This window comes from Ahaetulla prasina, chromosome 2 (genome assembly GCF_028640845.1).
Source record: "Ahaetulla prasina isolate Xishuangbanna chromosome 2, ASM2864084v1, whole genome shotgun sequence".
NCBI classification, from domain to species: domain Eukaryota; kingdom Metazoa; phylum Chordata; class Lepidosauria; order Squamata; family Colubridae; genus Ahaetulla; species Ahaetulla prasina.
Genome location: NC_080540.1, coordinates 130,484,020 through 130,511,145, shown reverse-complemented (window position 1 = coordinate 130,511,145; position 27,126 = coordinate 130,484,020). Strand labels below are relative to the sequence as shown.

The 27,126-nt window shown below is 40.8% G+C and overlaps 1 protein-coding gene across 5 annotated transcripts in view; it reads left to right on the top strand.

Annotated features, from left to right (window-relative positions):
• The window catches only part of TMEM94 (transmembrane protein 94), an 88,254-nt gene that overhangs the window by 23,369 nt on the left and 37,759 nt on the right, over nucleotides 1-27,126 (top strand). For all 5 annotated transcript variants that reach the window (XM_058174012.1, XM_058174011.1, XM_058174013.1 and 2 more), the window contains exons 3-10: nucleotides 14,742-14,861; nucleotides 16,246-16,373; nucleotides 17,757-17,893; nucleotides 21,508-21,710; nucleotides 23,197-23,348; nucleotides 23,481-23,583; nucleotides 25,557-25,643; nucleotides 26,729-26,845. In XM_058174012.1, the coding sequence (XP_058029995.1) occupies nucleotides 14,742-14,861; nucleotides 16,246-16,373; nucleotides 17,757-17,893; nucleotides 21,508-21,710; nucleotides 23,197-23,348; nucleotides 23,481-23,583; nucleotides 25,557-25,643; nucleotides 26,729-26,845 (1,047 nt within the window). The remainder of the gene's footprint in view (nucleotides 1-14,741; nucleotides 14,862-16,245; nucleotides 16,374-17,756; nucleotides 17,894-21,507; nucleotides 21,711-23,196; nucleotides 23,349-23,480; nucleotides 23,584-25,556; nucleotides 25,644-26,728; nucleotides 26,846-27,126) is intronic.

Here is a 27,126-nt window from a genome sequence, read left to right as displayed (position 1 = left end):
CGTGGTTTAAACCACAGTAATCATACGATGAATAAACTGATGTAGCCAGATTAAAAAAAAATAGTTAAAATCAAAATGTAACAAACTATGTTATGGCCTATTGCTCAATTTCCCCTGCCACTTTTGCTGGGTTTTATCAGCTGCTGCAGTTATGCTTCTTCTTTTCTAGGTTCTGCAGTTTTTAATCTCTTTGAGGGTTTCCCCACCCCCTCCCGGACTTTTGCTTTCAGTATGAGGAACCTTGTGAATTATGCCTTGCTGTTCTTTTCTGCATTGACTGCCAGTGCAACTGCAGACAGGATCTTTGTGATAACTGTACACCAAACTATTTTGCCGTGAACAAAGACACCCCAGGATCTGGTACCATTTGTTAAAATTCCAACCTTTCTTACTGTGATGCTTACAGTGCGAACAGGATTTATTTATTTATTTATTTATTTTATTTAATTTTTATACCGCCCTTCTCCCGAAGGACTCAGGGCGGTGTACAGGCAAAAGTAAAAACAGCACGATATACAGAATAAAATACCATTTAAAAAACTTATTAAATTAGCCTGAGATTAAAATTTTCCATACTAAAAACCCCAATTAAAATTAATAAAATTTCCCCTTAAAACTAATTTAAGCCAGCCCCGCGCGGATAAAAAGATGTGTTTTTAGTTCGCGACGAAATGTCCGGAGGTCAGGTATTTGACGTAAACCCGGGGGAAGCTCATTCCAGAGTGTGGGTGCCCCCACAGAGAAGGCCCTTCCCCTGGGGGCCGCCAGCCGACATTGTTTGGCGGACGGCACCCTGAGAAGTCCCTCTCTATGGGAGCGTACGGGTCGGTGGGAGGCATGTGGTAGCAGCAGGCGGTCCCGTAAGTACCCAGGTCCTAAGCCATGAAGCGCTTTAAAGGTCATAACCAACACCTTAAAGTGCACTCGGAAAGCCACAGGCAGCCAGTGCAGCCTGCGCAGGATCGGTGTTACATGGGAGCTACGTGTAGCTCCCTCAATAACCCGCGCAGCTGCATTCTGGACTAACTGAAGCCTCCGAGCGCACTTCAAGGGGAGCCCCATGTAGAGAGCATTACAGTAATCCAAGCGAGAGGTAACGAGAGCATGAGTGACCGTGCATAAGGCATCCCGATCAAGGAAGGGGCGCAACTGCCGGACCAGGCGAACCTGGTGGAAGGCCCCCCTGGAGACGGCCGTCAAATGATCTTCAAACGACAGCCGATCGTCCAGGAGGACACCTAAGTTGCGCACCCTATCCTTTGGGGCCAATAACTCGCCACCAACAGCCAGCCGCGGCTGCAGCTGACTGAATCGGGGTGCCGGCATCCACAGCCACTCCGTCTTGGAGGGATTAAGCTTGAGCCTGTTTCTCCCCATCCAGACCCGTACGGCTTCCAAACACCGGGACAGCACTTCAACAACTTCATTGGGGTGGTCCGGGGTGGAAAAGTACAGCTGGGTGTCATCAGCGTACTGCTGGTATCTCACCCCGAAACCACTGATGATCTCACCCAACGGTTTCATATAGATGTTGAACAGAAGAGGCGAGAGAATCGACCCCTGAGGGACCCCACAAGTGAGGCCCCTCGCGGTCGACCTCTGCCCCCCTGTCAACACCGTCTGCGACCGGTCAGAGAGATAGGAGGAGAACCACCGATATACGGTGCCTCCCACTCCCAATCCCCCCAACCGGCGCAGCAAGATACCATGGTCGATGGTATCGAACGCCGCTGAGAGGTCTAATAGGACCAGGGCAGAGGAATAACCCCTGTCCCGAGCCCTCCAGAGATCATCCACCAATGCGACCAAAGGATGGAGATGAAATGGCTTCAGGGCTTCAGGTGTCTCCTCCTTTCCTTTCTTATTTTAATCAATGGTCCATATGCCACCCAACCCTCCTCCAGCCATGTCCCTCTGCTCTTTTGGGATAATTCCTATTTGATAAATACCAGTTTTTCTTCTTTTGGATTGACCCTCTTATCAGAAACAAGTATGCATTGTGCTTTTTAAAGATCCGCCTATTAAGCACCTCAAATGCTTTTGTGTTGCCTTCAGTTAGAAAGAATCTGGACTTTTTATTGATGGAAAAGTTCTTTTCATATTATTATTTAACAAGTTTTATAAAAAAATGCGCATGGGAACCCTCACCCCATTAAGAACAAAAAGAGATTACAAACTTTCCATACATTTCACAGATCTGTCAAACAATAAACGGAATTTAAACGATTCTAAATGAAAAAGAGAGTATATATTCTCATTTATTTATTAAGGAAAAAGTTCAGCCAATGTAGACCGCAGGTCTGTTAAGGCAACTGCCAAAGCACAGGAAGAAGATCTGGCTGCCCATCAAGCTTAAGGTGCTCCTATTCTGTTTAGCAGAAACAGCGTAAAAGCATCCCTAAATGCTATCCTCCATGCAGTCAGTCAAAATTGTGATGAGAGAGCAGTTGCAGGCCCATTTGCCAGGGAGGGTTTCTCTGGAGGGATCAAAACTCATTTAACTGCTGTGTTTGGGACTGAAAGTTTCCCAGGCCAGATGGCTTCAAGACTCTCCCCCGCCAACCCTTTCTTCTGCAATCCCACCTGCCAATAGCTGTGCTTCAGCAGCCGGGGAACTTCCTAGGAATGGTGTTAAGGAAAAGGGGGGGATGGCGTTGCTGGGAGGTTGTGGAGGGAGAACTGTGCTGTGCAAAACATTGTGTTCCTTTGTGCAGCTCCAGAGTGTGTGTCGTCTAGGAAACACAATGCCCTGGAGAAAGATGCTGCCTCTCTTTCCTTCCCCTCCCCTTCCTTCCCCACTGGACTCCTTTTGTAATCAGCACCACAAATGCTCTCTTGCTTTTCTTGAGCTCTTCTCTTAGAATTATATATGCTGGCATTTTGATCTCTCAAATAATGATAAGTAAAATCTCCCAAATTGAGTACAAATCCTGGAGGCTACCCGACCGTGTAGGTTATAGCTTCTTTGCAGTGGTGAAATATTAAATTTGTTACTAGCGGTTCTGTGGGTATGGTTTGGTGGGGTGTGTGTGTAATGTGACTGGGTGGGCGTGGTCAACTTAAAAAAAAAAACTTTTAAAAGCATTTTTTCTACAATCTTGTTGGCTGAAGAGGTTGTAGGAAAAAATGCTTTTAAAAGGCTCTGGCGATCCCAACTGAGCCGGGTGATCATCAGAGGCTTTTTTTTTTACTTTTAAAAGCATTTTTTCTGCCGAAGAAAAAATCCTTTTAAAAGTAAAAAAAAACAAAACTCTGATGATCACGTGGCTCAGCTGGGCATGAGAGGGTGCAGGGATTTTTGCTACTGGTTCTCCGAACTACCCGCCACCATCGCTACCGGATCAGGCGATCCGGTCCAAACCAGGAGCATTTCATCCCTGGTTCTTTACCATCCACAGTTTGCCATCCAGTTTGCCATCCTTATCCAAAGAATGGCCAGATGTAGAGCCAAGTCTCTCAATTACTATCATTAACCAGCAACATCTTCAGCGTCTCAAGCAAAGCATGTTTTTTTGAAGTCTGGGGAGATTTTCATACCAACTTAATGCTCCTATGATTTTGGGCTACTTAAGGTGCAACATCCAGTAGCATCTAGGGGCCCAAAAGTTTTTTTTTTAAAAAGTATGTTTTAATCAATGGTTCCCTGGATTTGAGATGTATGTCTTGCCCTTCAGCTATAGGCCATTTCCACGCCAGTGATTTACAAATCTTTGCAGCATTACCCAGCCATCAGGCTAAAAGCCTATCCTTGCTGTTATTTTAGCACGGGGATGGTTGGAAGATTCTAAAAAGTCCTATGGTTTGCTAATGGTGAAGTTCACATCACTTCTCCTTTTCATTAATAGGGGAAAATCCACTTTTCTTATAATAGCCAGTTTGGTCTAGTGGTTAAGTTGCTGGCCTAGGATTAAAGAGACTATCCTGCCTTAGGCATTAAAGCCAGCTGGGTGATTTTGGGTCAGTCACTCTCTCTCCGCCTTCTCATCTCGGAGGTTGTGGTTGTGAGAAAAATAGGAGGAAGAATGTGTGTTGGACATGTTCATCACTTTGAGTTATTTGTAAAAGTAATAAAGGGGTATAAATAATCAAAAAGAAACAAAAATGTTCACTATATTGAATGATTCCTAAAAATATTAAAAGTGGCATAAAATAAATAAAGTAGTTTTTAAATACTTTTTGGGAGATAAATATTTATTTTGGTCATCGTATTGTGCTCACCATATTCTTCCTTTTCATTCTTACTTATGGCCAGTGTTACCAGTAATTTCTGATATATTGTAAATTTAACAAAGTTGACAATGATTATGAAGCAGGGGTGAAATGCTCCCGGGTCAGACCGGATCGCTGGATCCGATAGTGATGGCGGCGGGTGGTTCGGAGAACCGGTATCAAAAATCCCTGCCCCCCCCGCCCCAGCTGAGCCGCGCGATGATCAGAAGATTTTTTTTTTACTTTTAAAAGCATTTTTTCTTTGGCCAAAAAAATGCTTTTAAAAATTAAAAAAAAAGCCTCTGATGATCACGTGGCTCAGCTGGGATCATCTGAACCCTTTAAAAGCATTTTTTCTACAACCTCTTTGGCTAAAGAGGTTGTAAAAAAAAAAAAGCTTTTAAAAGGCTCCTCTGGTGATCCCAGCTGAGTTGCCTGATCGCCAGAACCTTTTAAAGGCATTTTTTAACAACGTCTTCGGCCGAAGAGGTTGTAAAAAAATGCTTTTAAAAGGTTCTGGCGATCAGGCAACTCAGCTGGGATCATCTGAACCCTTTAAAGCATTTTTTCTACAACCTCTTTGGCCAAAGAGGTTGTAGAAAAAAAGCTTTTAAAGGGTTCTGATGATCCCAGCTGAATTGCCTGATCATCACAGGCTTTTAAAAGCATTTTTAACAACCTCTTCACCTGAAGAGGTTGTAGAAAAAATGCTTTTAAAAGTAAAAAAAAAAAAAGTTGGCTATGCCCACCCAGTCATATTCCCCCCCACCAAGCCACGCCCACAGAACCAGTAGTAACAAATTTTACATTTCACCCCTGTTACGAAGCTTGTGCAGCTCAAAAGCTCATAAATATTAATTAAATTGTTTTTTCTGGGAGGAGGGAAGTAGGCAAAGGGAGCCTGTCAGGAGTGATTCCTTAGTACAGAGCAGGTCTACGTCAGGGACTCTTCATGTACAGGAGATTCTGGGCTCATGCTCAGGGTATCTCTAGCTGGCCTTGACCTGAAGCAGATTGACTGTAATGCTGAGACAGTTAGCTTGTGAAGGATTTATTTCACATGTTATGGCACCTAAATTTGTTATCCTTTTGGGAGAACGTTTTTCTTTTCTGTCTTTTCTATCATGATGAGTAATATGTCCATTGACATGTTGAATTGAAAAGATCGGTCCCTTTATTGCTATCTTTCAGCCTTAGCAAGATCATAGGATGATTCTGGAAGTTTCAGTTCAATGATTCTAGAGAATAGAATAGGTTAGGTTAGGTTAGGTTAGGTTATTGGCCAAGTGTGATTGGACACACGAGGAATTTGTCTTGGTGCATATGCTCACAGTGTACATAAAAGAAAAGATCATCAAGAATTCTAAGGCACGACACTTAATGATAGTCATAGGGTACAAATAAGCAATCAGGAAACAATATCAATATAAATCGTAAGGATACAAGCAACAAAGTTACAGTCATGCAGTCATAAGTGGAAGGAGATGGGTGATGAGAACCATGAGAAGATTAATAGTAGTGCAGAATTAGTAATAGTTTGACAGTATTGAGGGAATTATTTGTTTAGCAGAGTGATGGCATTCGGGAAGAAACTGTTCTTGTGTCTAGTTGTTCTGGTGTTCAGTGCTCTGTAGCGTCGTTTTGAGGCTACCTGGTCAGGGAAGTCAGCTGTTCATGTTGCATTCTGCTCCTCCCGTTACGTTTATATGGCAGCCTTGCAGTATAAATAAGCTAGAGATAGGGACTGCCTGAAGTCTTCCCGTAAGCCTCATGGCTGAATTTGATTTGGATTTCTCAATTTCTGGTTCATTTATTATGCCACACTGGCTCTTCCACTTCCAAGAACCACTGTATGTTACAAGGAGGTTAGATATTTTTGGTCTTCTCTTCTGCATAACCACTATGATACTTTACAACCTAAAAAAAGACATGGCTGCTTTAGGAATCACATATGCAAAGCCTTAGAAAAGATGTGCATGTTTTAATAGAGAGGCAATTAGCACTGCTTCTTCCATAACATTTTCCAGCCTTATAAAGTACACATAGTGCTTTGATTCATCAATGGGAAGGAATTTAGCCTACAGTATTCCCTTTCCAAAAGTCCTCAGGAATGTCAACCGAGCATCAATTTGTAACAGCCATGATTCCAATAGAAAAGAATATTTGTGGGTTAAACTGTGGAGTCCTTGGTACTCTTCGAGCTTGGTCGTTTTCATTCAGATGTTTCATTGCAAGGTAACATTTGAGCAAACCTCAGTCCCTTTTAGCACTGATGATGTTAGCTAGTTTGGCAGTGAAATGCAGCAAGAAAAACCTCCAAGCTCAGAGAGCATCAAGGACCCCGCAGACATTATTTTCCTCCCAAATTTGAGTCAACTTTGATTACTGTGACTCTCTGCAGCACATAGTGCGTCATTTTGTATGAAACTTTGGGGCAAGACCATTATCTATCCAGCACTAGAAGAGAAGGTTTGGGAGAATAAGGAAGAGGAGCTGATTGAAAGAGCTTTCTGGCTCTGAACTCATCAGGCTGGTGGAAAAGATCATAGAAAGGCTACCAGAAAGACCCTGGGGATAGGAAACCCATTTAGTGTTCAGCATTCAAAACCATTGTTAATTTCGCCCAGCAAGAATTTTATATCCAAAACCACCTACTGCTTTTTTTCCAACTGGGCAAGAAGGTTGGAGACCGTTAGGATGCTAAAATATGCATGCTAGAAAGATCCAAGTTGGATAAGTCATCCAGAGATTGCTGAAAAAGCAGGTGATCTTCATTCAGCATAACCAACTCTTACTCAAATCGCTGAAGCTGATTGGTCATTCACACAATTTTTGTGTAGGGCTAAAATGTTAACTTTTAGCATCCTCACCCCCTAAGGGGAGTTGTGCGGCACAGTCCCTTGAATAGGATGTAGCTTAAGTTGGCCTGATTCTTGTCAGTTGTATAATTCTTCTTTTCTGCTACTTGAGTATAATATTATGACAGTTATATTTGCTAGCTCTGTGTCCCTCTCTTGTCCCCTGTATTGTTGTCTCGGTGAGTGGCAAGCCACATAACTATTGGGTTGTTATTAATAACCTATACTGCATTTTCTTCTGTTGTCTCGTCTTGAGATACTATGAATATTTGATGCTTGGTGGTGGAGAAGAGCTGTTCCCCATCCGGATTACTGCTGGGAAGTCCTGCTGAGAGCAAAAGGATGTTCAGTAGATAGCACTAAATACCCACAGAGCTCAGCAAATTGAGGATCCTCTAGACTTTTCCTACTGCATTGAAATAATTGGCATGAGAAATACAGAACCTGTCATTTGATTTCTCCTTCTTTACGAATGTGTGCTTTCAATTTGTACAAACATTCACCATCCTTCTCAGCTCCCACGGTTGATTTCTCCCTTTTGAGACTAGCTCTCCTATCTCTACTGAGCCTCCATCAGCTCGACATGTATATGAACTGGTTCTCAGCCTAATATCACATCTCTGCATAGGTAGTTCATGGGGATTATTTGTTTTGATATGCATCCTTCTGCCCGCCCCCCCACCCCAAGGGAAAAGAACTTCTCCATCTTTCTCTTCTCATTCCTACCCTTCTTCTTCTGTCTCCAGCATACAGCAGCGTGACTGGCAACAGGCTGAATTAATCAGTGGCTTGGTGCTTCACTCTGCTGTTCCTCTCTCTCTTTTTCTGCAGCGCTGTGCTCTGCGCACTCTCTCTCTCCCTCTCTCTCCCTCTCGTTCTCTCCCTCTTGCTCTCTGCTTCTCTGTGAGTAGCAGCATTGGAAGTTGCTGTTCAAGGTTTCCAGTGGGGTGCAGCAGTCTTAGCCCAGATGCTTTTCAAACAGCCAGATCTGTGGATGTCTCAGCAAGCCAAAAGTGGCAAAGTAAGTTTACCTTTTTTTTTTGGGGTCCTCTTTCTCCCCCCTCCCCCCATCTAACATTTTCATTCAAGATGGCTCCCTCCCCCACCCCAAAAATTCCTGGATTGCTTCCTGAGTTACTAATATGTTTCCAGGGATTGTCTATGTGTGTTGTATGTGTGTGAGGGAGATAAAGAAGAGGGGGGAGAGAACATGGGAGAGAGCCTTGGTGAACTGTAACTGACATCTGATTAGGCATAGGATTGCTTTCTTGTGGATGGCATTTTGTTATGTGAAAGATATCAGCATTAAATACAATAGATAAACCTGTCACATTTTGTGTTGAAAAGAAACCCTCTTCCTATTCAGTAATTATGATTTGCCTGTTTCTTCTGATGGCCGTGCACTGCAGCTGAATATTATTTTGCACTGGAATGCATGCATTTGGGTTAAGGTTTGTATTTTAAAGTAGCAGGCATGGTTTGTACTAAATTTCTTCAATTGGGAGGTCTGCCAGCTCTATTCAGGGGAAGCAAATATGGCAATGATCCATCCTTGCAGATTAATAAATCTAGGATTACATTCAGCAGTGGTAGAAGTATATGTAATTCTCAACAGTACCCGTGTCATGCTTCAGAGTTAGGGAGCTACAGAGAAGAGTATTTCTGCTTTCATGTTAGATTATGCAATATGTCTTAAAAACAAAACATAAACACCTATCCCCATGGCATGTCTTAGCTATATTGTGATCTGGCCCTAGGGTGATACATCAGGGGAAAGAGGACCAGAGGGATGGAACAGAGAGGCTGCACGGCACATGGTTGCCCAAAGGAAAAGAGACTACTGAGAGACTACTTCTCTCAGTAGACTTAGATGAAGACAGTGGTGGGATTCAGCCAGTTCGCACCACTTCGGGAGAACCAGTTGTTAACTTTCTGAACAGTTTGGTGAACTGGTTGTTGGCAGAAATCATTAGAGCAGAGAACCAGTTGTTAAATTAATTGAATCCCACCACTGGATGAAGGGGAAATTGCCAAACAGAAAAAGGCTTAGGTGAGCTTATCTTGGCTGTTGGCATCCAGCTTTTAGTTTTTGTACAATCTTGAAAATGTGGTTATCCAGAAAAAAAAAAGCAATTTATCTGTAGCAGGAGTCGTGACCAATGGAGACAATTTAAATCAGCCCTCTGTAAGGAATTGTAGGTCTGCTTCCTACCGTATTGCTAAGTTAGAATGACCAAATTTTAATGGGACTGTCGTTCCAATGACATGGCTCTTAATGTAAAAGAGAATTTATGCAGTGACCTGGAAACCAGAAGATCCTCTTTACCAGAAACAAGCATGTCATCTCACTTTGCCTTTGCAGCTTGTTCTTGAAACTTGGTTGCTTGAGCAGGGCTCCTCTCTAAGCCATACAGTACATTCTCTTTAAGGGCAGAATTAAATTGGGTTCTGCTGTGGAATTCCCTGAGCCGTGAGTTTGATTTGGTTGAGACTGAGTAATCAGCCAGACTCACCCGTTGACCTCCAAATCATCTGACTTGACTTGAGGAGATCCGGATCAACATTTTAATCAGTGTGTCACACAGTATATAGCTATTATCTAAACAAGGGGTTCTCAACCTTATTTTGCTCAAGGTTCCCTTCTGAGCCTCATTTACGTCTGGTGACCCCAATATGCTGACTGCTAGTTGGTACATATTTATTGTAAAGTATAATAATTTTCAGTATTTCTGCTGCTGAGATGAGCAGACATGATGAGAGTTAAGTTTAGGTGGCTCCCTTGAAAACTTTCTATATCCCAAATGGCCTACATTGAGAACCATTGATCTAAAACATTAATACTAGTGATTTTAAATGAAATAATACTTCTCCCAGTGCTCATCAAGCTAATACATTGTCTTCAGACTTAATTAATTATCAAAAGTTTTCCCTGATTACCTGAAGTTGTGGGGGAGTATCACACATATTTGAAGAAAAATCTGACTAGCCTGTGTGTCTCACAATAGTTATATAACTGCCATCAGTGTGTTTGTGTGTATATGCATGTGCGGTTTTTGTTGAAATGTTCTGCAGCTTGCCTCAGAAGAGTCTAAATCTGTGTCTTGGATTTATAGACTATAAAGCAGTGTAAAATGACACTCTTTGTTGGAGGGATGCAAATAATCAGAAATAGCCAATAGCATTCGTTATGTTAACAATTTGATTGGGCAGATAAGGAGGAACATCAACTTCTTAAAAAATTATAAACTTGAGACAAACAGTACAATCTCAGATTGTGTTTGGATCATGTTCTGATAGCTATGGAGTGATGGCTTCCTTGAAATTTTCAGAGGTGACTAAAGCAAATAGTAACTTCAGTTATTATATAATTCTCATACCCTGACATTGGCTAATAAGCACAATTGGCCATAGCATGCTGATACTAACAATAGTTAAGCTCATTCTTTTAAAAAAGGTTAATGCCAACTAGGTTTGCTTGTTACCTTTTTTAATTTTTCTTTCATTATTAAGGTAAAATTCCTTTTTATTTCCCCCACCCTTAGGATGTAAATATCTGCACCAGAGCCAGTTTGTGTAATGGTTAAGGCATCAGGCTAGAAAATGGGAGATATTGAATTCTAGTCCCACCTTAGGTACAAAGCCAGATGAGTGAACTTGGGCCATTCGCTATCTCTGAGCCATAGGAAGAAGACAGTGTTAATCCATTTCTGAAAAATGTTGCTGTGAAAGTTGCAGAGAGTAGTTCAGGCAGTTGCCAGCAATCAAAAACTGGGAGGGAGGGTGGGAGGAAGGAAGGAAGGAAGGAAGGAAGGAAGGAAGGAAAGAGAAAGATGGGAATTCTTTCCTTTAATTGTCCTTGCATTGTCTGTTTATCATTTTCTCCTTCTTCCTTTCTTAACTATACTTAGCCAGTAAAACTTTATTTTTATCATGTTACATTGAAGTTGTTGAGCTATCCTGAAAGACTGCTTGGGTAGCTGCTGCCATCATTCCCTGTTTTAGGGCAGTGAAAGTTTTCAGAGCTGCTATGTGGGATAGAAAGTCAGACAGCAGGATGAGAGTGATATTTCTTGGCACCATCCTGCTAGTTCCTTGATTAGCCTGTGTCACTGTCATTGCATGGATGAGTGTTCTTCAGTAGTATTTTGAATAGAATAAGATGGCATTTTCACATGCGGTATTGTGGGCTGTAATTGCTTCATTTTGGGATGTAGTCTGTAGGTGCCACCATTCACATATTTCTTTACAGTTGGGAGCAGGGTCTTAATCCATATCTAATAATTTAATCTTGGCCCATCAATTGAGCAAAGAAGGCAGATGCTGAGCTATGATTGATTGCTTCCCATGTTGGAAAACAAACAGACTAGACAGTAGGCACCAGTACTGGGAACACAATTGCATTGTCGTACTCAGCATTCTCTTTCTAACTTGCTGCATTTATATTGGAACCAATCTTGAACAGTTTTGCCACTTTGCTTTTCTATTATAATTCCCGCTGTTTTCCATTTTTCTTCAACAGAGGGCTGCTGCTTTAGCCAGACTCTGGGGAATTATTTCTAAGCCAAAGCACTAAAGAGTAATACATTAGGGCTACAATACTGTTTTTTCATAGACTGCTGTGACAAATTATGGACTAATTAGTTTATTTCAGCAGGTAACATACAGCTAGAGTTGAATAACCACTAAATTAGGTCAGTGAAAGGCCTAGTAAATATGTGTGCTCAGCCTAAGTTAGCTTTTACTACTTAGGTTTTTTTGTACTAAATGGGTAAATAGTTTGTTGGATAGTTTATGATTTGGTATCTTATGTGAACCCAGAAAATGGGTTAATTGTATAATTGTGTAGTATGAAGTTAGCAAATGAGAAAACAAGCTGTGTGCAGTCTATAGGAGTTAGGTCTGCTGACATTATTAATTTGCTATGCCTGCATCATGTGAGAAAGTAAAAGTGAGCGTGGGAGGTCAGAGAACTTGATTTTAAGGTCTGAAGGGGGAACTTAAATTGCGGAAGAAATGTGGGGTGGGGGGGAAGGAAATATTTGAAATAACTTCAGTGTCGTTGTTCATGTCTGCATTTTGGGCTCCCTCAGTTTCTTCTTCAAGCAGTTTACAGTACTGTATTGAGGTAGGGAATGCTCTGGAGATGTGGAACTGATGGCTCTGTAGGTGCTCCTGATCTCTCAGGTAGTAGACCACAAATGCTATGGCTCCACAGTGGCTAACGTCCTGTATGATCTCAGACACTGGGGTTTATAAACCTTGGTTTATCATTTAAATGCCATGATAAATTAAAATAAACCCAGGCAATTATGACTTTTTCTAGTTAACAAACCATAATTTTTATATGTTAACCATATAAAACTCAGAAGCTGAGTTTTGCTAATGTCTACACTGTTTGATCCTAATAACAGGGGGGAAAAACCTATTGAAGTATCCTAATGTTGACTTTTTGCTGCCAGATGAGAGTGTCACTTCTGCACTTTCTAGACTAAAAATCTGAAGAGATTTGTGGCAGCTCTTGTTTCTCACATTCATGTGTTATAAATTCCCATGTTTGGGAAACTTGGATTATACTTGTATTCTGGAATTAACCATATCCCATGTTGCATCCAGAAACCAAATCCATACACATGGCAGAGATTTTTACAATATTTTACATGTTCAGGGCAGTGCAGAGAAATAGTGGAGTTATACAATATATAGAGGGGGTGATTAGTGTGATGCAGCGCTTCCCAAACCTGGATAAATCCCCCAAATTGGTTAGAGGTATTTTTTTTCTTTCAACACATGAACCCATCACCCAATCACAACAGGGACATCAAAATTAAATTTTACATGTTTTACCTACATTGGGTAGAAAGGACTTTCTGGTAAGCAGTTTTGGATAATGAAGGAAAAAATGGTTTGGGAAGCACTGGTCTAATGGTTGAAGAAGCACAGTTTGTCCTGATGCTCATACTTTTAGCGGTCAGAATTCTTGTACCGTAGGAAGAAGTTGTAAAAGATTTCACTTTAAAATATTCAGGAAGAAATTACCCCTAGAGATGTTGAATAAGTATTTCATGGAGACGGAGAATCTTGTTATAGAATTGAGCTGTATTGAGAATTGGAAGAAGGAATCAAAAACATTCTATAGCCATTCATTATGTCTGAATATCAGTCCTCAGGCTTGGTGGCCTCTGCTTACAGATTCTGTTTCATAGCTACTTCCTAGTTTGTACTTACTGAAAATCCATGCGAGACAATCTTTGTTAAATGGACCTAAACTGGGACCTGAATTTTCTTTTTGGCTTTATGGTTAATATAGGGGAATTATGTTTATTTGCCATAATGTTGATTCAGTCTGATTGTCTTCTAAAAAAACAAAACAAAAAGGCGCAATTATTTAAGTCCTAGAGCTAGCCAAATAGGAATATTACATCAGCCTTTATTTTTAGTTGTGCCAAATATGAAGTATCATAATTTGCCTGTGCGCTATGACAATTTTTTTTTTACATGTTTATTTTTATGGCTGAGGGATTTCCATTTTCATATTCTTAAAAAAAGAACAAGGCAGAGCCAGGAGAGAGAATAGCAGCAAACAGTTTTTTGGTTTGCTGGTCAAAGCCAGAAGTTCTACAAGAAGGTTGATTGTTTGAGACACTCATTCTTTGGCAGTTGTCCTGGGTCTGTCCTTGGCAACTTTGGCTTCTCTAGATCAGCTCAAACACTGGTCTTTTGGGCAGGAGACACATGATAAACACCTTCATAATTGTCATTATTTATTATTGCTTATCATGATATGTGAATCGGGTAGGATTTATCTATTTTTACAAATTAGCCAAGTTCAAGATACTTTAGTTTCAGAAGTAGATTATTCAGAATGCAGTCCCCTCTGCAGTTCTTGAAAATAGGCATAATATGCTGGGAATCTTAAGTGTTCAGCCTGTAATGAAATGCCTCTTGTCAGCTCCTGTTCCAATTGAGTTTATACAGGAGAATTTTCTAATGTGGCTTTCACCAACTTTGTGTCCTCCAGATACATGGAACATTTTTCTCACATGAAACAAATGTAGGCTGATAGTATATTGGATTTGTTAGACTATTTTTTATTCTTTTTTCTACTGTACTAGAGCATCCCCTTAAAATTTTAAGAAATCTGTTGGCTTGCTTTAAAAATTGGCACAATGTTTGATTTATATAAATAATGGGGTTAACACGAATCAAGTGAAAACACTATAAGACTCTGAAAGATGTGATCTCATATACAGGAGCAACTTGGGAACAAAGTCTTTTGGAGATTAATATGGATAGGGTGGCATTTCTATTTAGATATGATCAGGGATTAAGAGATCCCCGATAAAGGATCAAGATCAGGGATCTCCAATCAGAGATCATAATCAGATATCAACCAAAGTTTGAAACTATAGTATAGGAAGAAATAGGAAGAAAAGTAGGAATTTTTTCCCCTTTCTCAATACTTTGAAATGTGAATAACATCATCCCATAAGAAAAAAAAGAAGACGTGAAAGTTTAAGCTGTGGTACTCTTGTGTTTAAAGTATTATTATGCACAAAGATATGTCAGTTCTTTCTGGAGATGGGTCACTGCTAAGTTTAACTTGTTTGAGAAGATGACACAGAACTTGGTAGGAAAAATTATGAAGAAATACTAGATTTGCCTTTTGCTATTCAGGATGAAATGACTACAAATTTGGGTCTGACCACAACAAAAGCCCTAACTATTCTGAGAGACCAGCTATCAATGCTGCTGGAAGGACATCAGAAAGAAAGGAAGAAGGTGATTTCATGGAAGGTAAGCATTGCAACTTTGTGAAGTAGGTATCCCTCTCAGTTTTACGTGTTTTTTAAAGAGCATCCCCTGTGCATTTTAGGTAAAAGCTTAAACAATGAATAAGGGTACTTATTGTAGAATAAGTAAGAAAGCAAAAATTGTTATTTATTTATTTACTATAGAAATGCATATGGTCAGCCATCTTATTCAGATACTTCTGGACAGCTAGCAAGCATAAAATAGAAACATACCCATACAGTGGGACCTCTGTACCCAACTGCTTCAAAACTCATCAAATTTGATATTTGATGCATTGAGATGGGAAGATGGGGATGGCTGCAGAGAATGGACAGGAAGTCAGCCATGCTGGGAAGGTCGCTGACATAGGAAAAGGGACAGACAGGAAGTTCTCCCGAGCCAAAACAAAGGGTCACGTGGTAAGTCACGTGGTTTGTTTGGCACTTGTCATTTTTAGTACTCATTGCATCTCCCAGAAACAAATTATCGACGAGTACCAAGGTATCACTGTACAAGGACTGGGGAAAAAAATAAAAGATGCCCAATCAGAAATCAATCCAATCAGCTCAAGGTAAAAGCGCAAAGCATTACTAAACATTGGAATACGGCATTTAATTTCCAGTTTACAAGTCAGCAATCAGCATTTAGATAACACGGACTTCATTCCTCTGAAGCTGGAGGAAAGTGGTAGTAATTGGGGAAAATAAATGAAAATTGCTGGGTTGCTAGGTACCCTGATACAGAAAACATCTTTTTTCTCTGTCAGTACTTCCTGTTGTACAGAGGTTACTCCTATAATGTAAATGTGTGGATTTGAGGTAATTTTTTGTGTTTAAAGGCAATTCTCCATTTACTTTTTGATTGTCTGATTTTTGGTGTTCCGGGGAGCGAAAAACTTTCAGCAGTAGGGTGCAGCTGGGATGAGAGTTAGGCCACCATGAGGTCTAGGGGAAAATTGAATGCCAAGCTTTAATTTGGAATGTTATTTTTTGTATGGTTAGAGGTTTTGCTGGATTTATTGTTGTAAAGGTTGCTAGTAACCCTTACCATTCAGGGAAGGAAAAGTGATAATCCCAGGGTGTCAAATTTCTGTGATATTTCCTGCTGTTGGAGGGCCAGAATAAAGAACTAGCATTCTTTGTAGACAGGGCTCCTGAACCTCTGTCCATCTGTCTGTTTCTTTCGCTGTCTGTCTACCTATATCTATCTATCAGTCTATCAATCTATTATACATGGAATATGGATAACAAGAATATTGTATCTACTGTCCTTGCAGTCCAATATAACTTAGTTCCACTGTTGCTTCTCTTGATCTTTGCAGTTGAATAATAAAGTCTAGTTTCTGTTTGTGAATGTAGCCCCATTCTTTATACTTTTCCTATTGTAGGAAGTATGGAAGGCCAGTTTTCTATATCATGGCAACCGTTGTTCCTGTTTTCACTGGCCAGGGGCATCTCTGATGCTTCTAACTATGCTGCTACTATTCTGCTGCTATGGGAGCCAACCCCAAGGAAGGTAAGTAATCTATACATTTTCTTACCCTTCAATTCATATAGAAAACCATTGATATTCTATGGAAAACCATAAGCATGTTTGCTTTTTTAGATAATCATACTTTAATGATTTCACACAAATTCAACCTGGATTGTGTAGGATTTATCAAATTCATGAATGGTTTCCACTCAGGTTGAAAGCACATTACAATAATAGTATTTTGATCTGGTGACAACAGGATTGTGTGTGTGTGTGTGCGTGTGTGTGTATGTGTAGATTGTAATGGATTCTTCAAAGGCAATAATTGATATTATCATATATATTTATTTATACTTTCCACAGTATGAGTCCAAGATCCGCCCAAAACCTCCTGCTTTTGCCTTGACCAATATGGATATAGAATAAAAATTGTGTTAAGATTTAAGTATGTGGCTAGGCTCATAAGCGACTATATGATTAGTGGCTGAAAGCTAGTAGGATTGTTGATTAGGCTATGCAACTTCCTAATCGTTCTTAAGCTTTCACACTTTATTTCTGTTTGTTGGCTGTCTTCATGCTTATGAAACTGACCCAGCTACAAAGACTGCTACAAAGATTTTTTTTTCACCTTGCTTCAACACTGGGCATTCAGTTTCGTGGAGACCAATGCCTGGCCTTCAAAGGATCTTATGTCTTTTTTAAAGTGAAGTTTATTTAAAGAAATTTTGACAGGTGCGACTTCCTAGTCAGTCCTTCCAACCAAAGGACTCAAGGTATTTATTTTCAGGAACCTGAACAGTTTCAGCCCAAGATGCCTTGTGGTCTCAAGTGAAGGATAAAATGTTATGTTTAAAAATGTTAAATGATTAAGATATTTCACTGCCTTGACTTATTTATGGGAAATAAATCAGTAAATAAGCAAGCAAGCAAGGAAACAAATAAATAAATAAAGTATTCAGAAGTTGGTCAGACTGATAGCAATGGGATCCCATATAACTCATTGCAGTTAGCAATGGGATGCACATAATAATAATAATAATAATAATAATAATAATAATAATAATAATAATAATAATAATAATAATAATAATAATTTAATTTTTATACCGCCCTTCTCTCGAAGGACTCATATAACTCTGTGACCTCACATTCTTTTATGAACAACCGACTGAGATATAGGGCGCTCTCTAATGGTTGGCTGCCCTGAGAGGACTGAAGAGAAATGTTTTATGTGTTATAATCTCACTTACTTTCCTGCTATGGTTGCATGATTTGAAAGAATAGGAGTTGTAAATCCTCCTTGGGTTAAAGCAGAGGTTTCCTTACTAACTCCTGTTGGCATTTATAGGTAGAGTCAAACCTGCTCTGGATCTGGTCATAATTCTTTCAGCTACTTAAAAAGCCTTCTTGTTTTGCTTTAAACAGTGAAGGTTCAGAAATCGTAAATGCCTTGGCACTGTTCTTCCTGGTGCTACTTGACCTCTTTGTGATTGGACGGCAAGAAAGGATGAAACGCCGAGAAATTGAGAGGAGACTTCGGAAAATCATCAGCAGAATAAATGGTAACCCCCCCCCTCCCTTACTCTTCTTCCTCCTTTATTATTTTTCTTAACCTATGTCAGGGATGTCAAACTGGTGGTCCGCAGGGTGGATGCATCACGTGCTGGCCATGCCCACCCCCAGTTTAGCGAAGGGGAAAAAAGTGATATGTCATATGACGACAACGTGAGACCGTGAGTTTGACACCCCTGCCCCATGTAGATGTGGTTGCATCCTTTTCAACATCAGATCTTAGAACCTTTGCCGTTGATTTTATTATTTATTTCATAGATTTATATCCTACTTTTCATTCAAGAGCTCAAGGCGGTACATAAATGTCCCTCCCTCCCATTTTTTCCTCACAAGAACAATCTGTGAGTTAGATTGTTTAGGCAGAGAAGGAGTGACTGGCCCACTGATCCCTAGAGAGAAGTTGTGAGTAGGAACTAGTACTGTGATGGCGAACCTGTGGCACGCGTGCCAGAGGTGGCACGCAGCCCCCTCTCTGATGGCACATGAGCCATCGCCCCAGTTCAGCTCCATTGCGCATGTGTGTGTGCCTCCCGCTGGCTAGCTGGTCTTCAGGTCTCTGCTGCGAATACGAGGGGGTGCGTGCAGGGGGGGACACGTGCATGCATGGGGCGGGGCACATGTGGAAGGCCTGCGTGCGCAAATGTGGGACAAGGCATATACAAGGGGGCACACACATGCATGGGGGGAGCATGCGCAGGGACCACACGTGCATTGCATTTTGGAACTTCAGACATGCACACTTTGGGCACTCAGTCCAGAAAAGTTTAGCCATCACTGAACTAGTACCTGTATCTCCTTACACATAGTCCAACATCTTAACCACTACACCATGAAGGCACTCTACTGTTTTCTTTTGTCTGAAGAAATAATTATTCTTAATTAACAGCTGATAATTCTCCAGAAAGTTCATATAGAAATTGTGTCCAAAAGTTATAGTCTTCTGCTTTCTTCCTTTGTCTTTATATTCCATCATTGCTACAGTCTTTTTCTGCATCCCCCTTCCATCTACTGTATCTGATGTTTTCATGATAGATTTGAACTAGGCATTTGGTTAGATTTTGTTTTCCCTCATCTGTTGGTATCTCATCAGAGGCTGTTGTAAAATAGGCAGTCGTATAAATTATACATATACAAATATATATATAAGTATCCTAATTTTTTCTTATTCCAGTTACTGCAGTATTGCCACAGTATCCTGTAACTTATATTTTAGGACAGTAATAGAAATACTTTTTTCCTTTTTTAAATTTTCTATATTTGTAAACCATGTCTTCATTCAGAAAAGGAATTTGGAGTTATATGCCCCAATATCAGATACAGGTACTCTTCAACTTGTTTAGTGACCATTAAAAGTTACAACGGCACTGAAAAGAGTGACTTATGACCATTTTCCCACTTACAACCGTTGCAGCTTCCCCATGGCAATGTGATCAAAATTCAGACGCTTGGCCTGACTCGTATTTATAACAATTGCAGTGTCCTGGAGTCATGTGATCCCCTTTTGTAACCTCCTGACAAGCAAAGTTGAGCCAAGTCAATGGGGAACCCAGATTCACTTAGCAACCTTATCACTAACTTAACAACAACAATGATTGACTTTAACAAATGTGGCAAAAAAGGTCGTAAAATGGGCCAAAACTCAGCTAACAAATATTTCATTTAATAACAGAAATTTTGGGCTCAATTGTGATCTTAATCTCAATTGTGGACTGGCTATATTAAGTGCTACACAAAAGGAAATAAAAGCTAAGCATCAGTAGCTATCTATGACAGTAACTATGACAAACATAAAAAGTATTTAAACGGAAATAAAATATAAGCTTGAAATTTAAAAATTCTTTGGTAAATAAATACCATATTTTTCAGAGTATAAGATGCTCTGGACTATAAGATGCACCTACCTTTTGGGGGGTAGAAAAAAAAATTGGCCTGTTCATTGTCACCGCAGCCTGTTTGCCACGGCTCATTCGTTGCCACTGCAGCCCATTTGCCGCCACCCATTTGCCACCACTGTGGCCCGTTCATCACCGCTGCAGCCTGTTCGCTGTGGCCCATTCACCGTTCATTGCAGCCCGTTTACCGTGGGCTGTTTGCCGCCCCCTGTTTGCAGCTCGTTTGCGGCCCCCTGTTTGCCACCCCCACCCCGTGTTCTCCACCACCGCCGCTGCCCATTCTAGAACAGCTGATTGGCACCACACCAACCCCCTTCCCCACCGCAACATTCTCTGTATATGATGCACTGAAATTTTCACCCACTTTTAGCGGGGTGGGGTGGGGTGGGGAGTGTGTCTTATACTCCGAAAAATACAGTACATTTTAACCTAGCACCAGAAATAATGCAACAAGCATACTTCCTGTGGCTGGATATTCTGAAACCAGGCTGCTACTAAAGAGAAGAATGTCTCATATCTACGGACAGAGGATTGATAAGAACCCCTGACCAAATCAGTGCTGCTGTTTTTGTTCCCTTGTTTCCCTCCATCTGGATCTCCATCCTGTTCTGTCTTCCGTGAACAAACATATTACAGTCGAACCTCTGGTCATGACCATAATTCACTCCATAACTTTGGTTGCAAACCGATTTAATCGTGACCTGAACCTAATTTTGGAAATTTGGCGCTTACAAAAAAAAAATAAAAAATGGCATGGAAGGGAAAATTGGCCATGAAAAAAAAAAAGTGAATTTTTTGGTCAGAACTCGGTTTGGTCATGGTCCGAAGCATTCATGACCAGAGGTTCTACTGTACTTGCCAAATTTATCCAGATGTTGAAATTTTTGATGCACTACAGGGAAAGCTGCAAGAACCACTGCTGCAGTTTACAAACTCTATAGGAAGACCGAGCAGATTATTTGTAGCATGTACTAAACCAGAGGTCTTCAAACTTGGCAGCTTTAAGACTTGTGGACTTCAATTCCCAGAATTCTTCAGCATAGCTGGCTGGAGAATTCTGGTAGTTGACGTCCACAAGTCTTAAAGCTGCCAAGTTTGGGGACCCCTGTACTAAACTAATGAAATGCATTGATGCCCATTAAAATGCATGTTTTAGGAGGTGTGTGTAGTTGATGAATGAGTGACTGGAAAAACAGAAAATGGGGAGAGTATAACTCCACCTTGCCATGGTTGAAATTAATATAGCTTCTCTAAAATGGCATAGATGCCAACAGATCCTGAAGGATTGTATTAATTAATACCAGGGCTGGAAGGATAAGGTTAGGCTTTTAATTTGACCTTAAAATGAACTCAGAATAAATTCGTGCTGCTACTGAAATCTGGATCAATGTTTAGCAGTATGACCTTAGTGGATGGGACCTCATCAAATAATCCCTTCATGCATGGAGGGTGGCCAAAAAGAATTATTTATACAACATTGGAAAGAGAAGTCTGCACATGATTTGCAATGGTGGATTGCCAATATGTTTTGTTTGTTAACCTTGAACGACATTTTTTCAAGAGAGACGAAAGGAAGGAAGCTAACAAACTATTTATTATAATTTTCTGATACTGTTCTGGTGTTGCCTATCTATTTTCTTCCTCCTTGAATATTTTTCCTATTAGTATTTTAGTCAGTTTAATAACCATTTTCTGTTGATCTGATATTTCAGATGCTTTAAAAGATAGCAAAGAACTCATCTGGACAAAAACTATGTACCCCGACCTTCACATGCCCTTTGCGCCATCCTGGTCGCTCCATTGGGTCTATAGGGATGGTCACCTTGTCAACCTCCCAGTAAGCCTGTTGGTAGAAGGAGATATTGTTGCTCTGAGGCCAGGCCAGGAATCTTTCACCTCTCTTAGAGGGATTAAGGTAACTCAGATTTTTCTTCTTGATGGTAATGTTGATGCTGATGTACCAGTAAAAAACAAGAATTTGGCATGTCCAAAGTCTGATTCTGGGGTTTTTTTGATTCAAAGTATTTAATATTTTTCTACATAAATATGAGTATTAGAAACACCCATAAATTTCTTCCTGAAAGGGCCATAATTAAACATTTATTTTAAAAATGGAAACCAAATAGTTCAGAAAACATCAGCATATACAACTTGTGACAAAATGACTTCTTTCTGTAATGGATTTAAAGCAATAACAAATAGCAATAGCACTTAGATGTTTATACTGCTTCATAGTGCTTTACAGCCCTCTCCAAGCGGCTTACAGAGTCAGCATATTGCCCCCAACAATCTGGGTCTTCATTTTACTAAGCTCGAAAGGATGGAAGGCTGAGTCAACCATGAGTCAACCCTGGCTGGTCAGGATCAAACTGCTGGCAGTCGGCAGAGTTTGCCTGTAATACTGCATTCTAACCACTGTGCCACCACAGCTACCATGCATTGCATGTCATTGCTTCTTCAGCTCGGTGGACCTTTTCGTTTTAACTTAGCTGTGCATTTCTCTGTTTTCATTTTTTAAGAAGTATGCTTAATTTGTTATTGTTAGATACCTTATTTATTTATTACTTATTTATTATTTAGATTTTTATACCGCCCTTCTCCCGAAGGACTCAGGGCGGTGTACAGCCGGATTAAAACAGAACAATATACAAATTAAAACCATAGTTAAAATAACGTATTCTATAAATGGCCGAAAATTAAAACCGTCAAATTTGACCCATAAATAAAATACACCAGTTAAAATTATTAAAATTTTAAAAATTTAAAAATTTAGAATATTAAAAATTAAGCCAGTCCCGCTTGAATAAACAAATACGTTTTCAATTCACGGCGAAAGGTCCGAAGGTCAGGTAATTGATGCAAACCAGGGGGAAGTTCGTTCCAGAGGGTAGGTGCTCCAACAGAGAAGGCCCTTCCCCTGGGGACCGCCAACCGACATTGCTTGGCGGACGGCACCCTGAGAAGACCCTCTCTGTGTGAGCGTGCAGTGGGAGGCATAAGGTAACAGCAGGCGGTCCCGTAAGTACCTGGGCCCTAAGCCATGGAGCGCTTTAAAGGTGGTAACCAGAACCTTGAAGCGCACCCGAAAGACCACAGGTAGCCAGTGCAGACTGCGCAGGAGTGGTGTTACCCGGGAGCAACGTGTGGCTCCCTCAATCACCCGCGCAGCTGCATTCTGGACTAACTGAAGCCTCCTTGAAGGTTCTGTGAGCGAAAAAACAGGGTTCATATAATAATGCTATAAAAGACTATTGTGTCAGCCAAGCAACGGTAAATTATATGTTGTAGTAAAGTAAGATGTGTTGTTGTTGGTTGCTTAAAGAAGTTTGAACTTTTTGTAAGATGCTCGAGTTGCCTGTTTGTTAGACAGCTTCTGCCACTGTCTCATCTTTTTCTAACAGGATGATGAACACATTGTCTTAGAACCAGGGGATCTGTTTCCTCCTTTTTCTCCCCCACCCTCCCCCAGTGGAGAGGTGAAGAAAGGACCCCAGAATCCCCAGATGTTTCGACTCTTTCGGGTCACAAAAACACCAGTGATTGACAATGTTCGGTAAGTTCTTAATTCTTGGATAGAGCTCTTCCCAAAGCATAACAGATTTGCTGGATACAAAGCTAGCAAAAGGTAATACATGATTGACAGTGTTTTTGAGATCCTCGGTGACTTTTCATTTGTTTGTTTCAGGTTATGCTTAGACACGGGCTTATCACGGCCTGTGACTGCTCTAGATAACGAGAGATTCACAGTACAGTCAGTGATGCTGAAGTTCGCTGTTCCTGTTGTGCTGGTATGTGTAATTGGTTGTAAGAAGCAGCTCTTTGGTTTTGGTCCAGTCAAGTTCTAGGTGACTAGGAGTATCCCGATGAGCGATGGTTTTCTGTGCCTTTGAAGAAATAGTCCTTGATTCATTTTTGCAAGTCTTGAGTATTCATTTGTAGAAATAGGAAAAACTGTTTTATGTACAGGAGATAACTAGACAAAACTGCTGGAGCAGTTTTGTCGGGAGAAAGAGAGAGAGGAGATAATTGTTACAGTCATAGACCAACACAGAAGAAGAGAAGGTAGCTTAACTAAACCTTAAGGTGATCCCTCTCTTTCTCTCTCAGTCTCAACAGTAAGATGGGCATAAAGGGTATCCAGGTTTTAAAGGAAGATGGGAATATACAGTATGTGCACAGCTAAAGCCAATACATCTGCAGTATCCATTCTTTAAAATGCCTGATCTGGATACAGCAGGCATGACATAGCGACCTCTTGTTTTGACTACCATAACATGGACTAAGTAAGTCTGCTTTAAAAAAAATGCTTGCAAACCTCAGTCCAAATATTAATGGAGACCTGTTTCTGAGAAAACAATTTTAGTGGCTACTGGTCCTCTCCGAGCACAATTTAAAACACTTTTATTTGGAAAATGACATATACGTCTGCTTGGAATTTAAGATCTAGATGAGAGATTCTTCTTCTGTCATGCTATCATTGGAGACTGTTTGGGAGTAATTCAAAGAGAGAGTCTTTTCAGCAGCTAATCCCAAGAAAACCAGACTACATCATGTCTATGGAGATTCTCAGTCATCCAGGTACATGGTTGTCCCAAAGGTGCTTTTTTTTCCAAGAAGCAACCGGACTTTCTGGTTTTTTTCTTTGAAGACATTTCACTTCTCATCCAAGAAGCTTCTTCAGCTCTGACTGGATGGTGGGGAGTGGAAGGATTTATACTTTTTGCAGAGAGCTGGTCATTTGCATTCTTTTAGAGCAGGGGTGTCAAACTGGCGGCCCACAGGCTGGATGTGTCACATGCAGGCCATGTCCACCCCAGCTCTGTGACGGAGGAAATGTTGCAAAACATCACGTGACGGCAATGTGATACGGTGAGTTTGACACCCATATTTTAGAGAGTTGCTGAGACCACCTGGAGGTTTATCTGGGTCATCAGGGTCACCTGACAGGTGCAAATGAGTATGGAACCTTCTTGGAACTGTTGGAAGGGCTGTATCATAGATTGAAGATAGATGATGTCCTATCCCTCCCCCTCTGTTGAGAGAGGGCTGTTCAAACACAGTCCTTTCAAAGTTCCAAGAAGGCTCCACATCCATTTGCACCACTCAGGTGACCCTGATGACACAGGCAAACCTCCAGGTGACCTCAACAACTCGCTAATAGAATGCAAATGACCAGCTGTCTGCAAAGAGTATAAATCCTTCCATTCCCCACCATTCAGTCAGAGCTGAAAAAGCTTCTTGCATGAGAAGCGAAATGTCTTCAAATAAAAAATCAGAAAGTCCAGTTGCCTCTTGAAAAAAGCACCTTTGGGACTAGATCTTATTTGTGGTTGAAGGCCAAATGACTTTTATCCATAGCCGTGCTTCAACATCAAGGTTGCTAAAGCACTTTTTAGCTGGCAAATGCTGTTTCCTTAGGGTGTTATTGACACATTTTAATTACATTGTTTTGATGTTTGGAACTTAAATGCTGTTTGCCTTGAGCGCTGTTTTTCAGAAAATTGCTTGTCTATTTTCTAAAAAATATATAATGAAAATGACGAAGTCTGCATTCACAGGCTCAGAGTCATCTCTCCATTTAAACTACAATAGTGGCAAGTAAAGTGAACCAATCTATTTATGTAATGGGTGCTCTATTTTCTTTGATTCACCCCAAATCTGGTCACTGTATAATCTTGCAAAGAATAATTATGTTAGATATAGAAGGGTGGGAGTCTGAAAGCTGAGGTTTTTAATGTTGTTTCCTTTCTTTAAATGGCAGCTTGGCTTCCTGATCACCAATGCCATGCGTTTTTTTTTCATGGCTGGTGGAATAGTCCCTTGGCAGTACATGTTTCTTCAGCTTCAGGTAAAGAAAACTATGCTCCCCAAATTGGTTTTGGTTCTCACTTATCAAAAAATGAAGAAGAGTATTTTTTGCATTTACTATTAAATACTTGTGTGATGTTAATACTTTTGTATGTGCTACATTCCGCTATTAAGCTGTGTTCGGTAGGGATGCATTTCACAGTGAAAAGGGTGAGAAGGATACTTCAGGTAGTGCAGAATGCACTTATTTGACTTGTTGAAGAACTTTGGAGGAAGCAGGACCCAATTTGCTTCAATTTTGCATTCTGATTTTGGGCTCCTGTTTTGTTTTTGACAGCGGGACGCAGTGGCTCAGTGGCTAAGACGCTGAACTTGTTGATCGAAAGGTCGGCAGTTCAGCTGTTTGAATCCCTAGGGCTCCCGTTACTTGTCCCAGCTTCTGCCAACCTAGCAGTTCGAAAGCACATAAAAAATGCAAGTAGAAAAATAGGGACCACCTTTGGTGGGAAGGTTCTGTGCACCTTTGGCATTTAGTCATGCCGGTCACATGACCATGGAGATGTCTTCGGACAGCGCTGGGTCCTTGGCTTTGAAACGATGAGCATCGCCCTCTAGAGTCAGGAACGACCAGCACATATGTGCGAGGGGAACCTTTACCTTTGTTTTTGACGGCAGAAAGGGGGCATTCAAAGGAACCCAGTATAATTTGTTGCTACTTGTGTTCAGACTTTTCTGGGAAGCAAGCTCAACACCTTTAAAGGATGTCCTGAGATTCCGACTTTAGGGAACTGTGGTACCTGGGTCTATTAGCAGCCCCAGTTTGTTATTCTAGTTCTGCTGATGTACAACTAAACATGGCAAAAATAAGTCTTTCATGGAGTTATGTGGTAAGGTTTGTGGCTCTTGAGATTCCACCTGTAATTTACCTTTTCTTGCATTTTTCCTTTATTCATGTTTATATTCTCTTATATGTAATTTCAGTGATCTCAAAAAACAGGATGCTTTTGGGACATCTGTAGAATGTCTTTATGGCTTTGGTCATCACTGAATATCTGGGGAGGTGCTTCATCCTTAGCTATCTATGCAAAGTGGTTGTACTCATTGTGACTTGGAATGGCCTTACAGGTTAATGGAGTCTTGCCTATCCTCCCACTCCTGTTTCCAGTCCTATGGATTCTTGCCACAGCTTTTGGTGAAGCCAGGGTTCTGGCCCAGATGAGCAAAGCTTCCCCCACATCCTTGGTAGGTATTTAACAACAAGGAGCGGTGGGAGGATGGACTGGGAAAAAAAATATGGAATGGGAATTCGCTAACCTCTTTTAATATTGTCAGAGGAAAATCCTATGTCCTTCTTTCCTTTTCCCTGCTTTTTCTTTATCATTCTTTGGAATTGGAGCAGAGGTGGGTTTCAGCAGGTTTTGACAAGTTCTGGAGAACCAGTAGCGGAAATTTTGAGTAGTTCGGAGAACCGGTAAATACCACCTCTGACTGGCCCCACCTCCATCTATTCTCTGCCTCCTGAG